The sequence below is a fragment of the Phoxinus phoxinus genome (assembly GCF_949152265.1).
Source record: "Phoxinus phoxinus genome assembly, chromosome: 5".
In the NCBI taxonomy this organism is placed as follows: Eukaryota; Metazoa; Chordata; class Actinopteri; order Cypriniformes; family Leuciscidae; genus Phoxinus; species Phoxinus phoxinus.
In genome coordinates this window covers 29,060,758-29,084,673 of record NC_136880.1, presented here as the reverse complement: position 1 = coordinate 29,084,673, position 23,916 = coordinate 29,060,758, and the positions used below count along the sequence as shown (strand labels likewise).

The following is a 23,916-nucleotide window of genomic DNA, read 5'->3' as shown; positions in this document are numbered from 1 at the left end:
TTCAATTGTCAGATTCTTGACAATACATTGTTAGTGCTCATGTAAATGTTTACCATACTCCAAAAGCCCTAATTCACTTCCTCAAGACTGATAAAGAAAAACATTAATAATATGGCCCCTACAATGTTCACAATGTCTCACGACAAAAACAATAACCCTATAGGATTCCCTAGCAAATATTTAAGCATGCCTTCTTCCAGTAAGTGGTTCTATAGTGTCCCGGGCAAGGCAGGCTGGCGCCGGTGAGGAGAGGAAAAGTCTGATCTGACAGAACTCCACTGACATATCACTGCAGCTGAGCTATAGGGCCCTACAACCGGCCCGCTTGCCTTTCACTCATGAAACCTAATATGTGCAGGCCACTAAATCCACACACACACACACACACACACACACACACACACACACACACACACGCACACATTTAATTAAATCAATAAATAATTCCAAATAGAATTTAAGTTAAAAAAACATAGTATCTATGCATGTCAAAAGATGTCCACACTTTAAAATAGTCCAAATAATATATCAATAATAATACAACAACAATCTATTATATTTTATATAAATGTCTACTTAATATACACATGCCCAATGTAATTCTGAATGGTACTGATATCTGCCGCAATTGTAAAAAAAAAATGTGCGTGCCCCATAAGTGTGAGAGAGATTGTATAAATAGCGTCTGTGTGTGTAATGTGTGAGGGCTTGTATGAATAGACTCTGTGTGCGAGTTAGCGAGAGAACAGAGAAAGAACAGAAGGACAACAGAGAGTTTATATAAACAGACTGGATGTGTGTTGGCTCCTGGACACTAATATTCATCTTAGCTTGCGTTAGCAGAGAAAGGACGCTCGAACCTTCCTCTATACAATCACATCTCTGTTCTACCATGTCTCACAAATTCACACAGACGTCTTTTCAAGAAAGGAAAGAGAAAAAAGCTCTCTATAAACGGCACTGAGTGGAAGGAAACTCAATTACCCATACTTCCGTCACTAAACCTTTCCTCTGTTTGCTGGTTTTATATCAGTGGTTTTGTGTTAAATCGTCAAGTACAGTATGTCTTATGGGCTGAAGAAATCCAACCTGGGTGAATTTAGTTTTAGTCCATTTATTCAATATTTTTTCAAACTCAACACATTTTGCCATCTTCAAATATGCATATTTCCCACCAAAATCAGTGCAGGAAATGCTCATAACTTCGGTTTAGCACATAGTAGTGGTTGAATTATGTTGATCATGTGGAGAGCAACCTGATGCAATACAAATGATATTAACTTCCACACAAATCATCAAAATGAACGGGGAGAGGGGTGATTAGCAAATTAAATGTCAAGACCAGTGAAACAGATTCTAATGTGGTATGACGAGGAATAGAAGTACCATAAGACTAGAAATATAAGTAATGACAGAGAACCCAAGCGAGCCATGAACTCCTTTTACTCTGTGACAGCAACCCAGCAGAGGTCAACACAAGTCACTACAGGCTACAGCTGTGCTTCATAAATTAGACCTCGATGGACTGCCGGCACAACACATGCCCTATCGGCCTAAGGGGTGTTGGGACAGAGCTCTTCACTTTGGTCTTGGGCACTCACATGCTGAGCTACAAACAAACAAAATTAGCCCTTAAGCAATTGAGCTCCTCTTCTATTGGATGAAGCAGATGGGATGGTACATGATCTTTTCAGTCTGTCAGACCTCTGTGACCCCCTGTTGGATAGTCCCCAGTTACTGATGCCTCTCCCTTTATCATTGGGGTTAAGTCAAAAACATTTGCCAAAACGTTAACGTATATTGTATTTGTGGATAGGGATCGTAGTTGATGCGTACGGACCAGGAACCACGGTTCGAAACGATGCGATTCTCAGACTAATTGTAAAGTTTAACCATCATAGAGTGAAAGTTTATAATTTGCACGTGTTTTAGGTCCTGTCAGTTTAAACATTAAAGGGATCATATTCAAAATTCACTTTTATATGGTGTTTGCATATAAATGTGTATTTGCAGTGTGTGGACACAACCACCATACAAAGAAAAATACATTCACTCCTTTTTTCTAATCCTCAAAAAGCCTAAACACTCAATCAAGCCGTTTGGATTTGCCCACTAAAATGACAGAAACTGTTTTCTGAGCAATATGAGCACTGTATGTGTCTTGTGTGACAGGCTGGGAGACACACACTAAAGGTAACGTAGACAGAACAGAGAATGAATGTGAGGGATGAACTTAAAAAAAAGCAAACACAAACAAGGATAATTAATAGAACACAGATGAACTAATAATGACTGTAACCAACCAAGGAGACGGATGAGTGGCGGGAATCTGAACAAAGACACGTGACAAATGACAACAAACTGAAAGTCCATGAAAACATAATGGTGACTGCTTGTAATTTGCTTATTATTTTCTAGACTCACTCCCTACGAAATCACCCCAATCATTCTACAGTGATTAATTCTTTCCAAATAGAGCTATTCCTCTGGAGAAACTGTTTTCATATCGCAATATATATAGCAGAAAAACAAAATATCGCAATGTCATTTTTTTTCCACTATTGTGCAGCCCTAATCCAGACTACAAATAATGCACATCTGAAGGTATTAATACCTTTGCTGTGGTATACACTAGTACGCATATGCTAAATTAATGGATCAAGTATGCATTCATTTTTCAAATTTAAGCGGTCAGTCACATTGCTCTCAGCTATCTAAAAACCTATTTTACCATGTTAAAACACCACTAAACTCAGCACAGAAAATAATATGAAAGTGTTAATTTAGAACTAGTAAACAGAGGCTTGGCAGTTTAAATGCAGAGAGAAAGGTGACTGGACATGATGTTTTCTCTATCTGTCTCATCTCTCGGAAGTGTTGCACAGTAGTGTATCTACAAACAGCAAAGCAACTACATCAAAATAGTGATGTTGCCACATCACTATTGAGAAATGCAATGCACCTTTTCACCAGTGAAACTGTATTTTATTAGTAAAAGTAATGCAGTAGTGCTGACAACGTGGTTCTTGGTACGTGTGCGTGAAAGCAAAACCGCACAAAAGAGAGATATCCATAGACATTAAAGTAAAGTAGAGACCTTCTGATATTCAAAGTCATTTCTAATATTTGCTTAAAGGTGTGTGGTAAAATGCCATTTTCACAAGATGTAAAATAAAAAAATGTGTGAAATTTTAGCACAAAATACCCCACAGATATTTTTATATAGCATGTTAAAGTTGTCACTTTTTGAGGGTTTGCAAAAACGCACCGGTTTTGTGCCTGGCCCTTTAAATGCAAATGAGCTGCTGCAGAGGGCGGGGTTTCAAGAGCTCCTGTGTGTTAGCAGCTGGGATTACCTCACGCAGACACACTAAAATGACAGAAACTGTTGACCCTGTGAACTGTTAATCAGACAAAGATGGAGAGACTCAAGAAGAAGTGACAGCATGTAGAATGCAACAGGACGTCTCTGAATGGTTAGTTGATGAATTTATGTTGCTGATGTGGAGTTAACTATCTTCAATTAGCATATTCTGTCATGGTAATCTATAAATCGCTCATATAGGAACTGTTGCGAGATGCACATAGAGTGACTTTCTATCAGCCGTTTGTTGTAGTCCTTTTCTTTAAAAGCAAATATCTTCCTTTGCTTTAAACTTTGAGTGTTGTAACTTTGCAGATGTTGTTTATGCTCAAAAAGCAACATTACACACTAACTAAAATTAGAAAAGTGAAATCATAATTTACCACCCTTTTAATCAGGGTCTATTTTTCCTGGTTCATTTGCTGTAGCAATATGATATGATATATGGAAGGGATAACATACATCCAGCCGGTTATCCCTGGAACTAGTAAGTTGCACAGTCACAGAAAAACATGCCTGTGCGTTATCACTCCCAGAGAGTCTCTTCACATAACTTGCAGAACCCAGTACTAGGATTCAGTCCAGACTGACCTCACTAACCACCACATAAGAATCCTACATCTACAGTAAACCATCCTTCAGAGGGCACTGGGTTTCACTTGGGTACATTTTACCCAAGTTATTCCATAATTACTCAGCTGTAAAGCCAATTGTGCTATTACACAATCCCGAGCCTAGCTTCTGAAGTGGGTTTGGTCATAAACACAGGGTTACGGTTTTGGCAGCCAAGTCAGTGCATTGTTCACACAGATGCCAGGATTCCAGTCTGTTTACGGTAAACGTGCGTTGAGCCGTACTGGCACGAGGCATTTCTGGGTTGGGACCTGGCATAGTTGGGAATTTTTTCACATAGTCTAGGAATCTTCAAAGTCCTTGATTGTTTAAGTGTTCTTATTTAGAGGAGACACAATATCTATTTATAAACTATGAATGTTTTCAATTTTCTCTACGCATAGCTTCATTCCTCGCTCTCTTTCACTCTCCTTGACGTCTCCAGTGTGCACTAGGAAGTGGGCCAAGAATAAAGATATAAATTGTTTAAACAGACAGAATGAACTAAAAGACTAAAGAAAGAAAGGGAAGGGGAGAAACTAATAGTTTGCTCTTCATCATCTCATTTTTAAGGAATCGTACTGACCAGAAACACCTAGTCAGGAAAACCTCTGGTGACTGAACAGCAGAGCCGATTCTTGGACAGTATTTTAAGAGATCTGGCAGCTTAAGGGTGTACATTAAAGACCGCAGATCTAAAATAGGAACGCTGGCCTCTCAACTCTGTCCTAGTTTGGTCTTTTTGGTTTTTGCTACATGCTAAGAGGAGTATGCACAGCTAACCACACCGTTTGTCCTGCTTTAGATCATCTACTTGTAATATAACTGCAGCGAGTCACTTCACAAGGTGTAAGCGAATCCCGTTATACCGCTACGGTCTCTAACTGCAGCTCTTTAAATACACACTGTGACTCAGCAAAAGAGCGGGAACATAAGAGGGTAGATCAGTAAATCACTGTGTCATGGAGGAAAAGACAAACTGAGAGAGAATGAGAGAATGACAGCTCATTCATAATCAACAGAAAGAAAGCGAACGCCGCCCAAGAAGACTTCGCAGACTTGGCATATATGAGAAATGCAAATCTGCTCTTAACCATTTGAAAAGACCCTCTCAAGAGAGTTGTTACTAGAGAAAAGGGCAGTGCCATAAAACTATTGAAAGTCTCGTATTTTTCTCTGGTTGTAGGGTGTTTCTGTTTCTTTGGCCTGTGGATATTTTTAAGCACTAACTGGTTTCAATTAGATTATATAACATAGCAAAACTGGCAGTGTAAGACATACAAGCGGACCTTTTGAACAACTCGATCTTGACAGAGATGGTGCTGTGGCTTTAGTGATGACTATGATGGGCAAATTATGTAGAAAACCAGGTCACTGGAATAACACTATGCACGATACCTCTTGACTTTCTTTTCTGTTATTTAGCGAAGACATGCAAAAGTCATTACTCATTATGTTTTGGGTGGCCGTTTGTCACAGACATAAAGACCCTCTAAACATGCAGAGTTTACTGGAAGCTCAGTGGAGTCAAGCCAAACTGTAAGATCATTCTCTTTCCTAACAATGAGCCAATATTGTGTGAGGGCTGATGATCAGGCTTTCCACCCACAAAACAACCAATGTAAAGGAAAAAACATGTAACATGGGGAGAGCAGCCAGTTATTCCCACCTAAAACTCATGACATGGATCCAAATATGATGATCGAACACTTTGATTTCATAATTTGTTGTCTAGACGATATTTTCAAGAGCCCTACTAGGAAGAGTCCAGTCTCCACAGACTCTCATTCTGTTTAAATGCAGAAATATCTCGCTCAAGTTTGACCATGTTGATAGCTGGCGATGACCAACACACAGCAATATCACTTGTAAGGACGATTGTGCAGAATATTCCACGAGGACATGTGGGTCTGTGGCACGTTGCGGAAACAAGACTCCCAAAAGCTTCTCTAAGAATAAAAAAAAAATTTGATTCCAAGAATACTCCTCAAGAAATCCTCAAGTCTCGCTTCCAGGAAAAGTCTGTATGGGACAGCTGAGGCAGTCGGCCCTGTGAAACTTTACATGGAATGAAGGACAGGATCTTCACACGATGCACCGGGATGTGAGCTCTACAAATCATCAATCACATAAAACAGACGCCACACCTGGAATAGATGAAACAGATGAGTTTTCTTCATTTGGGAAGAAGTCAGCTCAGCTGTTTGATAATGACGTCTTCTGGATTCAAATCATATGCGAGATGCTTCCTTAGCTGTTTAAATCACTTTGGACATCCTATTCACTTTTTTTTCACCTGCAGAATAATTGAGGGAGAGAGAGAGAGAGAGAGAGAGAATAATGAGAGAGAGAGAGAGAGAGAGAGAGAGAGAGAGAGAGAGAGAGAGAGAGAGAGAGAGAGAGAGAGAGAGAGAGAGAGAGAGAGAGAGAGAGAGAGAGAGAGAGAGAGAGAGAGAGAGAGAGAGAGAGAGAGAGAGAGAGAGAGAGAGAGAGAGAGAGAGAGAGAGAGAGAGAGAATATGAGAGAGAGAGAGAGAGTCAGTCCTCAAGGCACTGGTTATGAACAGAGACCTAGTTCCTCCTGTTCAAGCCTCAAAATTAAATAAAGTCATTATGGCTGAAGCTCTGGCAGAAACAGAATTCATAATATCCACATTTACAGAAAACATCAAACACTGTTTATATTCAATTAAGGGTCTCATATGAATGTGATTCAACAAAGGAGGGGAGGGGGGGGAATCCACCATTAAATTTGCTTTCAAAGACTTGAAGGAAAAATCCACCTTTTAACTTTAATAGCCTATGATAATCCGACTTTACCGCTTACATAGACTACCTACTTAAAGAACTGTTATATTCATAATTATGTTTACATGTTATGCACTGATCACTAAATAATGACAGAATAAAAGTTTTTGATAATCTTTTGTGTTTTAAAACAAGAAGTTTTGCATCATTTTGCGAGTTTAATTAGGTGTATACTATACATACAAATATAAAGATGCACAATATCGGTAATCAAATAATACAGGCATTTGTTTAAAATGTATAGGTATAGGATGATATTGGATATTTCAATTATTTTTGTCCATTTTAAGACTGAGATTGCTTTTGCAATCACAAAGGTATTGCAATAGAATTTGAAATGTAATGGAAGTAGCGAAAGACAATTTTATCCATATTGTGACACATCTGAGTCATCATCGGACAAAAAAAAAAACTGTAATGTAGGGACTTCATTCCATCACTTGTTGATTTGATGGAGACAGATCTGAATGCAAACTTGCAGTCGTTTGTAAAAAAGGCGCAGGTTAAGCAGACAAAATAATTGGATATCACCATGTTCCAGCATGTCACCAGATAGATGTCTGTCATTTCACTGGAAGATTGAGTTATGGCATTTTGATAAAAAATTACAAGGTCAAACTATTTTACTTTTAAATTTAAACCTATATGCATGGATGAACTGTTCACAATAAAGTAAATAACCTGCATTTAGAAAATAGATAGATGCCCACTTTAATAAGCCTGTAAGAGTACATCTTATAAAGAGTCATTTCTTGAGAACAATTAGAACAAACTAACGTTACTCTGAAATAAGCAGAAATCTGTTTCAGAAAACAAACACCTAACTGTCTTGTAATGCCAAACTAATCATTCAAATCCATTGATTATAACTCTTGAACCAGCATCCCAGAGGTCACTCCTCCTTTATTCTGAATTATTATTTCAAACTTGTACACTTTATTTATATTTCAGATTTCAAAGGGCACATTATTATTTAGCTTACATTAAAACAGCTTTTAACTGTGCAGCTTCTATGCTAGCTGGATCTCTTTATCATACTTAACATGATGGCGCTGCATCATTCAAAATTAAATATCATACAAATATTATTAAGCAGCATCACATTTATCTAACCTTGAAAGCATTAGCTTCAGTGCATAATATATATTAGGAACTATTACTAGATTTCCTTCTGAGCAGGATATGGGGAAGTAGAGGAAACTGTTTGGCCAGCTGTCCTCTAACAGCCTTAACTGTTGTTTTGTATTGCCCTACATCGAAAGTTTATTGTTTTAACACCCTCATGGTGTTGCTTTTGTGTCACAAGGAAGAAAATACTGACTAATTACCATGTAAACAATGCAAGAACCCTTATTTAGAAATACATTTAAAATAAGACCCCCTACGTATACTTACGACATACTTAGATTCTCCAGATAAACTCTTGGGTAAATGTAATACTCAGTCAAGCATCCACTTGTCACAGTGAGCTCTTGACCTTTGGCATGCTGAGAACACACTTATGTTTTTTTCCATCAAGATCTGTGCAGGCATCTGCTCAGCACCATTACATCATAAGACTCAAGAGGGCATTAAAACCATCATAGTAGAACATGTCATCTCCAACTACTGTCCCATCTGTTCTGGAAAACTCCCTGCCAGTTAAACTAACACCTTTCAAACTCTCTCGCCCTCCACCACAGGACATCTAGGTAAGTCAAGAGACATTCATTCTGAATTAGACACACTCACTTCTGTTCACCATTTGAATGTAAACGTAAAAATACTTCAAGCTCAATGCCAAAACAATTAGGATTTCAAAATATATTCGTACTATAGAATTTGTTGGCCGTTATTTGAATTTTTATAGCGGTATCAAACGATATTGGATAGTTAATTATATATGCTTATTACCTTTGTGCCGATGTTGTTATAATTCAAAACATTTTAGAAAAATTAAAACTGAAATAAAATGCAATATAAAATGTTAGAAAAAAAGTGCTGCCTTGGCAGCTAACAGAAATAAAATAAGTTTATGGTAAGTACTAAGATTCTTAAATTAAAATTGTACAACTTTTTTGCCATCATCTTACATTCATTTTTAATTATTCTTTGAAAACACTGAGAATTTATAAGTTTTGATTTTAGCATTTAAAATTACAGATATTCGTTTTTTGTGCTTTATTTTTTAGAAAAAAATAGGATCGAATTTTATCATCACCCATTGATCTGAAAATATTTCACGACAATCACAAGTTGATTAATATTGACAGCAATTTTTGAAAGAAAAAAGCCTTATTTCCTCTGTATCATTTACTGGTTCCTCTAATTTCGGAACTGTATATAAAATAAAATAAAATTCAATATGGAGTTTCACATTTGTTGTGTGGCTTCTGTTTGTCTTGTCCAATCAGCACACAGTATGAGCCCGTTTGAATAATTAATTGTGTTTGGTTGTGATATGTCTATACATCCTTGTGTGTGTGTGTGTGTGTGTGTGTGTGTGTGCAGAAGAACATGATACTCCTAACAAACAGGCACACCACAACACAAACGTGCACAGTGACATAAACACAACCCACAAAGGACACATTACTGAGCTCTCTCATTCCACGTTTGAGCACGGTTTATCATAGCCAGGTATAATCAAACAAAAGAAAACAAGACAACGTAAAATATATGACAGCTGAAGACTAACGTGCCATAAAACGTGTCAAGGCCAAGGGAGATGTGCCGGTGGGGGGATGATGGGGCACTTTAAATGGCAGGAACCAGTGGTGATCGTATCGTATTCTCCAGATGGCTGGCTATCTCCTCTCCTTTACACAGGGGCCGGCCGGAGCAATTCAAGCCTCCCTGGGGACACACAGGGCTTGCACGGAAGAGTCATTGAGTCTTAAGTCACTACTCGTCCCATAACATGAAAGGGAAGGCCACTCACTTTGCCGCAGCTACTGCTTTAGTCAGCCATGATGAACGAACCTGGACTCTAGGATTTGCTATCCGATCCTTGAAATGCTCGTAAAAGGCTGAGATATAAAATATGTGCCATCTGATCATTTCCTTCCTTCAAGGAATGCTTCAGCATTAACATCAAAAGATCATCGGCATTTTCTTTTTTTATCTTCTTTTTTTAATTAAGCAAACAGAGCAATACAGATAAATACATACACACAAATTTCCAATTTGATGCCATTTTTTAATGGCAATTGACTGGTTTGATTGATTTCCTTCTGTATGCACATTTCATTGGAATGTGGAAATGCACATTCCCACTCCTAGATGTCTTGGAAGAGCCCACCAAAACACCTTGGCAGGACCTTCCAGATCATGTGCCATCATATGTCATTGCGTCTATGCCTTTGGTGCTTGGATATTTTTAAGAGCGACCCACCAGCTGTGGTTGTAAGGTATGTGCTTTAAGCCAGGTATCATATCTTATTCAGACCATTCCTGGTCAGACCCATTGGCAATGTGATCCTGTAATGACCTCTCTCTATTTCAAAGGGAAAGGGGGAGCGCGGTAGAGAGAACTGCGGAGGAGTGCGAAATAAGAAGGGGGGGGGGGGGGGGGCAAAAGACAGAGGAGGAGTTAAACAATACCTATTGTTTAATAGGTATTGAATATTTTGTATTAGTGTATAATTTGGCTAGTACATTTTTAGAGTTGCTGATTTTTTTTCTCTTAATAAGAAGCGAAGTTTAAGGAAGAAGTTTGCTAATCTGAGATCTAAGAGCACAATTAATTTGAATGTAATAAAAATACTGATCTTTGCCTAATTTATATTTTTGTATTAATTCTGAAAAATGTATTAAATTGTTATCTAACAACAGATGATGTGATGCCAGCAATTTTCCATTTTTCATTAATAAGTGGGAATTTATTTATAGTGAAATCCGGGTTATGCAATATTGGAGAGAAGGAGTGTGGTGTTATTGGATTAGGAGTTATTTTATGTATTTTCCACCACACTATTAATGTTGTACGAATTGTCATGTTGTTATTATGAACCTTAAAGGAAAGCTCCACTTTTTTTGGATAAAGGCTCATTTTCCAACTCCCCTAGAGTTACACAGTTGAGTTTTACCGTTTTCGAATCCATTCAGCCGATCTCCGGGTCTGGCGGTAGCACTTTTGTTATAGCTTTGCATAGATCATTGAATCTGATTAGCATCTCTCTAAAAAAAATGACCAAAGAGTTTCGATGTTTTTCCTGTGGTTACTTACATCGTTTACTAAGACCCACAGAAAATGAAAAGTTGCGATTTTCTAGGCCAATATGACTAGGAACTATACTCTCATTCCTGCGTAATAATCAAGAAATAATCAAGATATTATGCAGCGCCTGAAAATAGTCCCCAGCTAACTTCCAACGTGAATGTTTGGAGAGAGATGGTAACGGTCTAATCAGATTCAATGATCTATGCTAACCTATGCTAAAAGTGCTACCGCCAGACCCGGAGATCGGCTGAATGGATTCGAAAACGGTAAAACTCAACTGTTTAACTCTAGGGGAGTTGGAAAATGAGCCTATTTCCAGAAAAATGTGGAGTGTTCCTTTAATTACACTATGAATGTAATGGTCGGATAATGGAATCTTTTTTAATTTAGCTTGTTCAAAATCCAACCATGGGTTATGGAGATGATTACCGTTTATCCATTTGCAGAGATATTGTAATTGTGCAGCTAGATAATAATAGTGAAAGTTGGGTCCCCCTAATCCTCTTTGTTTTTCTGTAATGTGTTGATGCTTATTGTAGGATTTTTATTCATTTCATATTTTAACATGTCTTGTTATTTAATGTGCCGAACCACTTCTTAGTGGGTTGGAAAGGAGTCATTGTAAATAGGTAGTTAATATTTGGTAATTTGGATATTTTTATTGTAGCGATTCTTCCTATAAGAGATAATGGCAAATTCATCAAACATTTTTTGTCATATTCTATAGATTTAAGTAGTAGAGCGAAATTAAGATTAAATAAATTTGATAGATTGTGAGAGATGTGTATTATTTCCTATAATAAATAGGATATTCTGATGTTCTATACTGTATGTTTTATTTATTGGTAAAGTTGTAGACTTTGACAAGTTTATTGTATACTCTAATATTTTAAAAACACTAACAGAAAATCAAATGCTATATTCATTTTTATTATACCATTCAGAATATACTCTTTGTATTTTTATATAAATACCGGTACTCAGACTAAGTTAGCTGCATTTTATTTTGAATATTGCGTTGATTTTTCCCTGTCATCCATTCCACGACCCTAGTAGAACAACAGATCTATGATCCATATTTGGTTGAGAATCACTGAACTAGGTGATGGGTTAGCAAGAGCAATAGGATAGGACAACTCAGCTCTTGGACATCTTTTGCAAACCACGTAACACACAACACATAACAGCTGAGCACTTGTCTAAATATCAGAGCCTCTTATGGAAGCTGCTATTACCAAAGATTGAGTTTCATATCAATCCCTAAAGAGCCACTGCATGCTGCAGTATGACATGACAGAGAGAGAGGGAGAAAAAGAGAGAGCAGAGCTGCTTCTCTCAGTATTTGGGAAGCTGCCAGTGCCCCTGATGACTCCATGTGTGAGAAGGACAGGATGAGACTCAGTGACATTAGCACCATGTCAGCCTCACACTCATCGTTTAAACAATCAGTGCTAAGAGCCAAAACTGGACCAACTGCAACAGGCAATTACAACAGTCACTCCAGGGGCACACAGAGTTTAAATTAAGATTTCTCTGGACTTTGTTATTGAGACAAATACACAGTGTCAAGACATGTGAATAAAAGAGAACATGAGTTCCGGCTACGGTTGAGTGACCTTAACAGCAGCCTGACTTTCATGACTGACGAACATCATGTTTCAATTGTGATGTCACAATAGACGTCTGCTGTCTGATAAAATGTCAGGTTCTTTTTAATGAGTCAGTCAAAAACAAAAAGATTCACAAAACACTCATGAAGTAGCAGTGAATCATTCATAACTAGTTACTGAGTTCTCTCAACTGACTCCCTCACTGAACCATTCATTTTTTTGTGTGATTCTAAATAAATCTGGAATTGTTACTTGTAATTAAAGATACATATTTAAAACTGTTTTGAATTTGAATAAAATGGAAATCTAAATAAAAATATTCCCTAAAAAAAATTTTTTTTTACAAATTCAGAAAAAAAAAATATTGGCCATGGCTATTGTTTTGCAAAATTATTGCAAAAAAATATATATTATGAGTGATATGGTACAACTACAATCAGGATGACTATAGTGACAGCATCAAATCTTGCAACCATCTTTACTTAATAATACTGTAATTTATCATCTAATTTAGTCATTTATTTTACGGTAATTTTACCCAATAGCTTTCTCGTCATTTATTTTAACCGGGAGCCATGCAGTACTGGTCATTTCAAGAGGGTTGGGCTTATGCAAACCTCTACATAACAATAACCTTCATTCAACTGCTGAAAACCCATATATGAGGCTATATAACGGGATCAGATAAAAATGTGATGCCCTTAACCAAACAGTAAACTTGTGTTCCCATATGGGAGAACAACCAGCCAGCTTGGTTTCTGGATCATTAACTTCAACAAAGTGCCATCCAGCGCATTCAGTTCAACATTCGCGCTCATCTAATCAAAACTAATTCAGCCATGTTGCTGCAGCAATCATTTCTGCATGCTCCACCAGCTGCTACATCTCCCTAGGTGCATCTGAATCCATGCTTCATGACCAATGAATAATGAAGTCAGCAGTATAGTTTATATGAGAGACAAATGATATGTCAACAGTCTTGAGGCTGCGCCATTTAGACCTTCCCTGTAAATATGGTCATCCAATAGACCTCAGGTCAAACAGCTGACCTGAGGTACCAAACCATCCAACACACGTCACCCTAAACAGAAAATTTCAGTTGCATTGAAAAGGAGGCCCATGCATAGAGCACTCAATCATAGCGCCCATTCAACCGCAATGTAACACACTGAAATCTAAGCCATCTTGATTGAGTCAGGTCTGCTCTCAAGGGACATGTTAAAGGTATGGAACAGCTTTGCACAGGCAAGCACAGTTCTTTTAATTTACAGATCTGCACGTTGTTCCTGCATTAGTTATAGAATGCAATGCACGTTTGGAAGTGTCAGCAGACCTACAAGAGCCATCCTTTAAAAGGGATAGTTGACACAAATATGAAAATTCTGCCATTTACATATAATGGAACAGCTTGCCTTTTGAGGTTACAGGTTAGATCGCCCCATACGCTAAGTACATTCAAGTGCTGCTTAAAGTCATACCTGTTCTCTCTTGCATTTTAACTTTTTATGGATGTTTTATTGTTTGTTTGTGGTCTTGTTTTTGTCTTCTGCAGAACACAAAAGGAGCTTTTGTCCATGTAAAGAAATTCAATGGGGTCCTAAACAACACTGGACCCTACACTGACTTTCATTGCATGGACAACAAACATGTTCTACAGAAGAAATAACTACATACAGGTTTGGAATGACAATTCTACAGGCGCTGTTTGTATAGAATTATAATTTCTCTAGGGCTGCAACTAACGATTATTTCTTCCATTCATATTTCTGTAGTAGACGGTCTGTGGTAGGACCATGTAGTGACTTAATATGACATCACATCATGGTAGAGGGAACCTCCTCTTCATGACTGTCCACCAGCGTCCAGATCATTAAATCTCTTACAGGATAGTCCTGAGCACCTCAGTCTATCATACAGAAAATAATTTATGAACTCTGTCAACACGCTGTGCTGAGGGAAGACGGGCACTGCTTACAGAGTGACAAGACCTGCAAATTATCAATAAATCTGCAAAGCTGACTAAAATTTGTGTGGCCTTTTTCTGGTAAAGTAATTTAATTTAAGTACTATAAAATTATCAACAGACCTGCTAGCATTTAAAAAAATGGTCATTTATAAAACATGCACAAAACACATTTTGGCAACACTTTTAGCAAATTATGTTTATTTTTACAAAAAATGAGAGAGTGCACTGTAGTACAGTAGCTTTCATAACCAGTTCAAGAAGACAGATAACTACACACAAATTCTATACAAAATCTATAAAGCTGTCATCAACTTAATATTTTCTATAGGTAACATCAAAACTGTATAGAAACGGTCGCATTAATGCTATGTTAACATGCTAAAAGTTATGTGTAAACTAAACTGCAAATGTCAATATGTTGCATTATATCAAGAGGCTCTGACAAATCAGAATAAATCACTGCTCATGCACATGCAAAGTTCACTGCCCAAAATTAATGTATAATAATAAAAATGGTACTAATAATAAAAAATAACGGTTTTGAATAAATCGTTTCTTGTTTCCTATTCAAACATATATTGATTACTGTATGCACCTGTGGCACAAAACACAAACACATTTTGTTGCGCTAAAGCTAAGTTTTTGTTTCACGACTACTGGATGCATCTTAAGCGCAACAATGGAGAAGAATCTTACCATTCTGGACGCCTTAGGCAAGTCAGTTCACTTTCCAGATCGGAAATGTTCTTCATTTCCAGATATTTTGCGTCCCACAGCAGGCTACATTAGCCAGGCTGCTAAATGTGCGTCCTCTCTCTCTCCTCCATGTGCTCACAGCACAGCAGCACGCGCATCGTGGGCGCTTTGCATAGTCAGACCAGGGCTTGACGTCACCGCGCGACAACTTCTTTACTACATAAAACAATTAAGAATTAACATGTGGCGCGTAAAGCTATCCCATATTGTCAATTTAGTTGCATTATCATCCTAACATTGATCGTGAATACCACAGTATTTGACCCCAATGACTTCCTGTCTCGGACAAGACATTGTCAAATTTCTCTTATTCCGGACTCTTCTGCATATTTCTTGTTTTTTCCTCCACATGGATCCAGGGTGGGTAATAGTTGCTACACTTATCTACCGTAAAGAATGCAACGCTCATATTTTTGCTGGAAATTATTGTGAAACAGAATGACAATGCAGACCATCAAATCACATGACAATGTTTACCTTTGAATGTTTGTTTTCCAAGAGGTTAGAGGATGCCTGACAAATTGGAGCATGTTTTTTATTTGTTTTAATTAATTTGGTTATATCATGCACGATTAGAGTATTTTGATAAGAGTGAACAGATAAGGTGTTTTAGCATGTGTGCGAGAGAGAAAAGGCATCCAGAATGGTTTCCTTAAAAGTTCCAACATCCAGGTTGCAAGACAAGAAAATGATATTAGAAAAAACAAAGAAAAGTTAAATCTGGGTATGAAAAGGAGAATGTATGCCAGGGATTGGCAACATCGGCCCTGGAGTGCCACTGTCCTGCAGAGTTTAGCTCCATGTAACCATGATAAATAAATAAACTCACCTAGCCTTAGTAATGAAGACATTGATTAGCTTGTTTAAGTGTTTGATTAGAGTTGGCACTAAACTCTGCAGGACAGCGGCACTCCATGACTGACGTTGCCCATCCCTAATGTATACTATCTACCAAACCACCCTAGACACTTAAGAAAAGTGGCACTTGTGAGTTGAAGGGGAGGGTAATACTAAACTAGTTTTCCTATGGGATTGCCTATTCCAACATGGTCTTCAAAACTGCTCCACTGAAGGGAAGGTGGCATCTTTTTCAAAGCAAGTTAAATGTCCAAACATTTTACATTAAAATAAAAAAAAATCTGCCTTGCAGGAAAATGTATAGAGGGAAATTATACACATCTTTATTTTCTTGTGGAATAAAATGTGATTACTTAAAGCTAACCCACTGTAAACTTCTTGTATTTGAGCCAGTGTATCCAAGAGCATGAACAGTAGATAACTAAATCAATATTTAGATATGTGATTCAACCTATGTGGCTTTACACAAGGCTTTGATGCTTTTAAAATAGAGAATATAATTCTGACACAAGCATTAGTCATCCTAAACTGACTAACAGATGATGGCATTGCCAATGTAAATTATGTGCAAAACAAGAGTCTCATGTTCACTGGAAGTGGGCCAAATCAATTAAACATTGGATCAGTGCATGACGGAATCATCTTAATGGATTACCTAATGAAGGCTTTGAAGTGGGTCATCATGAGACTGGTAAAGGCAAAAGCAATGAGTCCACATTGAAGACATGATTAGCCAAAAAACTTTTATAGAGAAATGCAGTTTATGATTCAGAGATCAACAGCATATTGAATACATATGTGCATTATGTACAAAACTTACAAAAACAAAACATTAAGTTAAGGCCAACAGTAAATGGAACCGCAGACCATTTTATTACTAAAAAATAAAATTAAATACAAATAAATCCAACCTCCGTTATGTTCAAATTGAGGCAGTGTACTTGTATAAATCAATGTCAGATTCCTCACTACTTGCCACACCCTCAAGACCTTGTATTGACTTAGGGCATAACCATACAAGGATGCTTAAAACAAGTCCAGTCCCTAAATCAAGTCCAAGCAATTTAAGAATTGCTTAACTGCTCAAGTCTCTGTTTCAAATGTTCACATTTTCTCCTTAATTGCTCTTTAAGTGAGATCAGTTTTTGTTCATCTTCTTGCATGCTCTCTATGCACTCAGTCGCCTTCTTGAGTATCACCACTTTGGCAGCTTTCTCGTTGTTCGCCACGTCAGGAATGACGTCTCTCAGCGCGAAGAAACTCATCTTGAGCTCATTCCGCCGTTGCCGCTCGAGCACGTTATGAGTCCTCCTTTTATCGTTATCCTCAGAGTCTGACGTCCTGGGACTCGCACATTTTCGGCTGTGGCTAATTTGTTTAAACACCCGGATGTGGCTCTCGAATTTAATCCGTTTGACTGCAGGCTGCTCGTTCCGCGTGGATGGCTGGGCGGCGTAATTGTGTTGGTGAATATTAACGTGACACCGCTTGAGGACGACGGGGCTTTGATGCGTTGCGTTCGCGTCAGACTTCTTAACAGACTTTCTCTTTTCCACCGTGACAACGTCTATTTCCTCCTCCTCTTCGTCATCTATTAGGATTAAAATGGAAAAAGAGAGTCAATTTGCAGCTCTGCATGCCTATTCATACTAGACAACCTAGCGTAGGTGGGAGCGTCTCCTTACGTAATTGACGCTAACGTTACAATCCATGATTAACGCTTTAACCACCACACGACGAATATAAAATCATCTCTTGCTCTTAAAAGCCATTAATAAGCAAAAAATGACAGCTCAAAATTAAAACGTGTCAAAGTGTAAGCTGACCCGTAGAGTGAGCACAATAAGTAAGAAGCGTCAAAACAATTACTCACCGGAATCGCTGTCACTGCTGCTGCTAATCCCGCTGTTTGGTGGAGTATCGAGGGGCAGTGCTGTAGAAGTCGGCGAGGACGACGGCTTGCACGGCTTTGAGCTGTCAGTCAACGGAAAGGGAAACACTACAGACGGGTCAATGCACTGCGAGGTAGGGGTGCTCATGTCCTGAAGGTAGCTGACGTTGGGGCTGGACCGACAGCCGTCCGTTGAGTCACTCCTGGAAGACTCTTTCCTCGCCGCCTGCAGCGACGCCAATCTCTCCGACACCACCTTCTCCAGCTTAGCCGCGGCGGAGAACCCGCTCCACATACAGTCCTGAATAATGATTGACTTCAGAAAAGACTGGGAGTAGTCCGCATCGCAAATAAAACTGTGGTTGACCACGTCGTCCCCCAGAAACTCCGAAACCATCTCCAGCTGGTCGGCAGTGGAGGGGAAGGGGTCTGACAGAGAGGGACGCCGGCTCGGGGAGAGGGGCGGAGTGGGGAGCAGTTCAAATTTCTTCCATATATCCTCACTGGGCGCCGGTGGTTGTCCGTGTTGGTGGTTATAGAAATCCTCCTCTTCGTTGTCGAAATAGAAATAGGGCTGATATGAATCGTAGTCGTAATCATAATTTTTACTCGCCATACTTGAATTCAGCGGCATGGTGAGTGCCTGTGAAGAAGAAAGCGTGATTAAGATCTTGCCCTTTAAATAAACATAGTCATTCATCTTATGAAAACCTTCAGAAGTACTGTTGTCTTATCTAATCAACTTACTGAACGTGTTACGTGTTAAGAAATGATAATGCAGAAGACAAGTCATATAAACAAATTAAAATGTCTAAATTCTCAGATTATTTGTTATGGTCAAAAAAAAAAAAAAGACCAATAGTTCGCCAAAAATATAAATATAAATAAATGAAAACAGTCTGTAAATGGTCATTCAGAAGGACTTACCGTAGCTGTGGTGAAACTGAATAAAAACGGTCAATATGGTCAGATGTCAGTGAGTGTGAAGTATCAAGTAAAAGTAAGTCCAAAGTGGGAGTGGGTCGAGCCGCTCACCCTGCGCACTTCTGCGAATGCAGCACCAGAGCGGCTGCTTGTCATTTACTGCAAGATTTCGAACAGCTGCTCCCGCGGGTTTTAATACTACGGATTGTTTTTTCCCCACCTCCCTTACTCTAGATATCCTTGCGCCGTTCGCGCCAAATTTCCCTGACGTAGAAAGATGAACAGATCACTAACGTCTCTTCTTAGTTAGTCTGATAACAGATGACTGAATGACATGTATACAGCAATGAAAAAGATCCTCAAGATGCGACCTTATTTAATGAGTTACAAATGGAACTACTTTTGTCATTACGGGGCGGAGCTTTGATGAAAACACTGCTGTTGTGCGGTCTGTCTGCGGACTGCAAGAGAGGGGCGTAACTTAAGGGGCGTAACTTGAAGTTGTCCAAATCGCACAAGAACCACACCAAATCAAAAAAAAAAAAAAAACCTAGATATTGTCGGCAAGATGCACACTAGTATATAGACAACAACGGTTAGAATTTTTTCAGAGATAACCGTGTAAATCGAAGTGTATAAGTCCTATTGCCGCTCTTTACATTGCAGCCAGGGAAGAGCAAAGCGATTTGAACTTTGAGATTGTCAGTCTCACAACATAGTAGATCGCCCTGGAGTGGTCACTCACTTGCCATTATTAAAATGTAAATGCATGGGTAAGATGGCATCTAATAGATGTAAAGTTATGATTCAAGTCGAGGTTCTAGTGCTAAAATTATTTTAATAATAGTAATAGAGCCTAATAATTACTTCTACAATAGACTTGCTTTGTTTTAGACAATACGTGTTTCTTTTAATTTCACATTTTTCTTGCTGTGGTGGCACACCACTACTAAAATGAGAAAAAACACTGCTACTAGAACATTTCGTATTAAAGTAAAATACAAATCTGAACATGTTTTACACACGAACCCGTCTCTTCTTTTGTCAACAAATGTGGTAAACTGGAACACATTTTCAGAGGAGCATATAGGACCTAACTCGTATCTCATAGCCTATCTAATCTCCTGTTGCATTCAATGCAATTCTCTCTACAAAGACTGTGAACCCATGCAGGGGATGTGGACAGAGGTGAAAACTACAAGAATTAACTTAGATGTGGCTGAGATTTTCTGAGATCTGGACGTAATGCTGCAGCAGTAGCCCAGAACAGACAATATTAGTGCCAGAACATATTAGTCTCAAAAGTATCATAATATTTGTTTGTCAGCGCGGTGCATTAAGCTGTCCATTAGTGCTGTTGATATCAGTCAAACTTTTTAATCATCAGCAAATCAGGCATACAATAAGACATCAAAGGATGTTTAAAATTATTTAGCCTATATAAAAGAAAAAAAAGAAATAAAGCCCAATTCCTAAAGGATATATTAGTGCTTGCTCCACACTCTAGTTGAGGTGGGACGAATAGGCTAATTGATAAAACATTACATGCAATATGGTTTCTTGCAGTACATTATCAGAAGCCCACCCTTGCACTAATGCAGATTGCAGTTTGCTTTAGGCTAAAACAAACTGTGCAGCACTGCTTTAAAGGGATAGTTCGCTTTAAAATGAAAATATCATATACTCACCCTCATGTTGTTTCAAACCTGTGTGAATTTCTTTCCTCTGCTGAACACAAAGGAAGATATTTAGAAGAATGTCAGTAACCAGACAGTTTCTGGGTCCCATTGACTTGCATAGTATATATTTTTCCTACTATGGAAGTCAATGGGACCCAGAAACTGTCTGGTGACTGACATTCTTCTAAATATCTTCCTTTGTGTTCAGCAGAGGAAAGAAATCCATACAGGTTTGAAACAACTTAAGGGTGAGTATATGATGACAGAATTTTCATTTTAAAGTGAACTATTCCTTTAAGTCGAAAAAAAAAAAAACTGTGATCAACTTGAAGTGGGCGTAACTTGAAGTCTTGCTGGCTGCAGACAGATTCTATTGATAATTCCGAGAACTAGCACCCAACACCTCTTATTTACACATTTTACAAGTTCCCCTCTGATATCTATCATGGTGGGTGTTGGAAGGGGGTGATTTTATAGGCTATACAACCTAAAAATCAACAAAAATGTAACTGTTGAATAAAATAAATCCACAGAAGTCCCTAGCATCCTACTTAAAAATGTCTGATAATTAAATTAAAACAATCTGACGATTATTTTTGAGAATGAAAATTATTCCCTTTTTTTGTTTGTTATTTAGGTAACTGTTTAATCCAGTTATTTTTGCATTACAGTAATGCTGTCATTTATTAGCCTACTGTATAATATGATCATCATCATGATAACCGTTATTATAAAACAAATCAAGTCAGTATTTTCACTGATTATCAAAATAAGAATGATATAGTGTTTTATCCTCCTAGAAGTGAGTGCTTCCCTCTGGTGGCCATTTGTAATACATGCTAGAGGAATAACAGCAAATTGAGTGAGATGTATTATGATAGCTCTGAGACAAACATTGAGTGTATCTGCAGTCATTAAGATATTAAATGATTGTTATATTGAACAGGAATTAAATATTTACTTTAAAACGTTTGAAGAGGACTTTAAACTGGCATTATATAGTTGTGTCCTGGCCCGGGACCTGTTTCTTTTTAGGATTGTTGAATGAATGTTTGTATTGTCTTAATTATCACATTCTTATAATCCTCCTTAATAAACCTTTACAGTATTGTGTTTAGAATATGTCAGAATGTATTGTAGGCACAATACTATTATAATATATAGCCTACAGTTCGGGTTGCCAAGATTTTTTTATGTTTTTGAATGAATTCTCGTATACGCTCCTCAAAACGAGAAAAAAAAAGAATACTTTTATCAAAAATACAGTAAAACAACTGTTTTCTATTGTAATATATTTTAAAATGTTATTTATTTCTGTGATGGCAAAGCTGAATTTTTAGCATCATTACCCCAGTCTTAAGTGTCACATGATCCTGCAGAAATCATTCTAATGAGATGATTTGGTGATGAGGAAACATTCCTTATTATCAATGTTGAAAACAGCTGCTTTTGTGGAAACTGTGTTTTTCAGGAAATAATAGAAAGAAACAATTTTGTAAACAAAGTCACTTTTGACCAATTTAACCACATTCCAAAAAAAAAGCCCATATTGTAGCCCATAAATTCATGATAAAATAGTCCATAAGACTATATTCCAAGTCTTCTGAAGCCTTATTAATAACGTTATGTGAGAAACAGAATTTAGTTATTCACAAAAATTGTGCCTTGCTTGACAGCTGTGGTCCCCATTCACGTTCATTCACTTGGACATTCTGCTATAAATACATCTTTTTGCGTTCCACTGAAGAATGAAAGTCATACTGGTTTTAAACATGGTGCGAAGCAAGGCTCTGTTTGTGGACTGATACTTTTCAAGACATACTCAACATGGCATATAATGAGGTAAGATATATGGCTGAGCACAGATTGATCAGGCCCGACCCTGTCGCACAGACAGGTCTCTACCAGACATGCAGCTCGCCCCGTCTTTTCTTCATTTGCAGAATGCCAAAGGCCCATGTTTAGTCATGAGAGAGGGCCCTGGGTGTGACAGAGTGCTGAGGGCAGTGGGGATGGGAGGGCTTTCACATTGGGGTTACTATTAAAGGTTTTTGTCTCAGAGCCAAGTGTGCACAAGGGAAAGCCTGACCCCTTGGGAATGCACTGCGTTGGACCTTCAGCACTTCAATGTGGGAGGAGGCCAAGAGTTTCTGTTTAATCACAGCTATACACATCAGATGTCTGCCAGGTAACACATCAAAGTATAACTCGAACAGTAGGGAAAATGGTTGATTAATGAAAAAGGATGACATTGATGGAGCACTGCATTTACAATCAAAGTTTGTTGACACCAGAACAACTGGAAACACCAAAATTCAAAGAGATAGTTCAGCCAAAAATGAAAATTCTGTCATAATTTTACTCACCGTTCCAAAACTGTGACTTGCTTTATTCTGTGAAACACAAAATTTCAAAATATTTAGAAAAAGAGTGTCCTTATAATGAAAATGAAAAGTGTCCCATGTTGTTTTGGACCCCATTGACTTTGATCAGCTTAGACAAAAGCAGTGGAAGCATTTTTCAAAATACATGTATGTATCTTATTTTGTTAAGTATAATAGTTTTGGAAATAAATGATGACAGAATTTTTATTTTTAGCTTTATAAATCGCTTTAATGCACTAGGCATCATGAAATTACTATATTATTATTACTAGTTATAAATTACATGATAATGTTAACATATTCATGTTAACAATTGTGCTGTTTGTTTATAATACATTAACTATAATGTTAATTTATACAACTAAAATATATATTAAATGCAGTCAAAATGGCTCTTAATGCATTAGTGCTAACGAATTAAAAATTATTGTAAAAATAAATAAATAGGTATGGCAAGCCGTTTTGACTTTTATTCATTTCCAGGATATTAATTCTTGATATCAACAATTACATTTTTGATATCAACAATTACATTTTTGATATCAACAATTTAAATAGCCTACTGATATCAACAATTTAATTATTAATCTGTAATTGTATCTGCAATTGTTGATATCAAGAATAGACATTTCAACTGTGACAAGTGAATTCTTGATATCAAAAATAAAGGTTTTCACTAGTAAGAATTGTATTTCTGATATGTGAAATTGAAATTTCAACTATAAGAAATAAATTCTTGATATCAACAATTAATTTTGAATGGTAGCCTATGGTGACATTTCACTAGTGAAAATACAATACAGATATCAAGAATTATAGTTTTTACTAGTTGAAATTCAATTGTTGATATCAAGAATTAGCATT

General features: G+C 37.6%; 1 protein-coding gene and 1 long non-coding RNA gene across 2 annotated transcripts in view; both read right to left on the bottom strand.

The window, feature by feature from the left end:
- The window catches only part of LOC306999230, a 31,768-nt gene extending 16,306 nt beyond the window's left edge, over positions 1-15,462 (bottom strand). Inside the window, exons 1-2 of the long non-coding RNA XR_013797773.1 lie at positions 15,257-15,462; positions 6,124-6,272 (exon numbers count right to left, since the gene is read on the bottom strand). This is a non-coding gene — a long non-coding RNA (uncharacterized lncRNA). The remainder of the gene's footprint in view (positions 1-6,123; positions 6,273-15,256) is intronic.
- Positions 15,463-16,571: 1,109 nt separating this feature from the next.
- mycb (MYC proto-oncogene, bHLH transcription factor b) lies at positions 16,572-19,387 on the bottom strand. Its single transcript, XM_079611957.1, has 3 exons — positions 18,993-19,387; positions 18,048-18,708; positions 16,572-17,765 (listed from the first exon to the last, which is right to left on the bottom strand). The coding sequence occupies exons 2-3, from the start codon at positions 18,697-18,699 to the stop codon at positions 17,239-17,241; spliced, it is 1,179 nt and encodes a 392-aa protein (XP_079468083.1). The 5' UTR covers positions 18,700-18,708; positions 18,993-19,387; the 3' UTR covers positions 16,572-17,238.
- Between the last annotated feature and the right edge of the window lie 4,529 nt (positions 19,388-23,916).

Coding starts and splice junctions, on each gene's coding strand:
- mycb (XM_079611957.1), bottom strand. CDS start 18,699: ATGCCGCTGAATTCAAGTATGGCGAGTAAAAATTATGATTACGACTAC. Junction 17,766..18,047: donor CAGCAGTGACAGCGATTCCG/GTGAGTAATTGT, acceptor TAATCCTAATAG/ATGACGAAGAGGAGGAGGAA.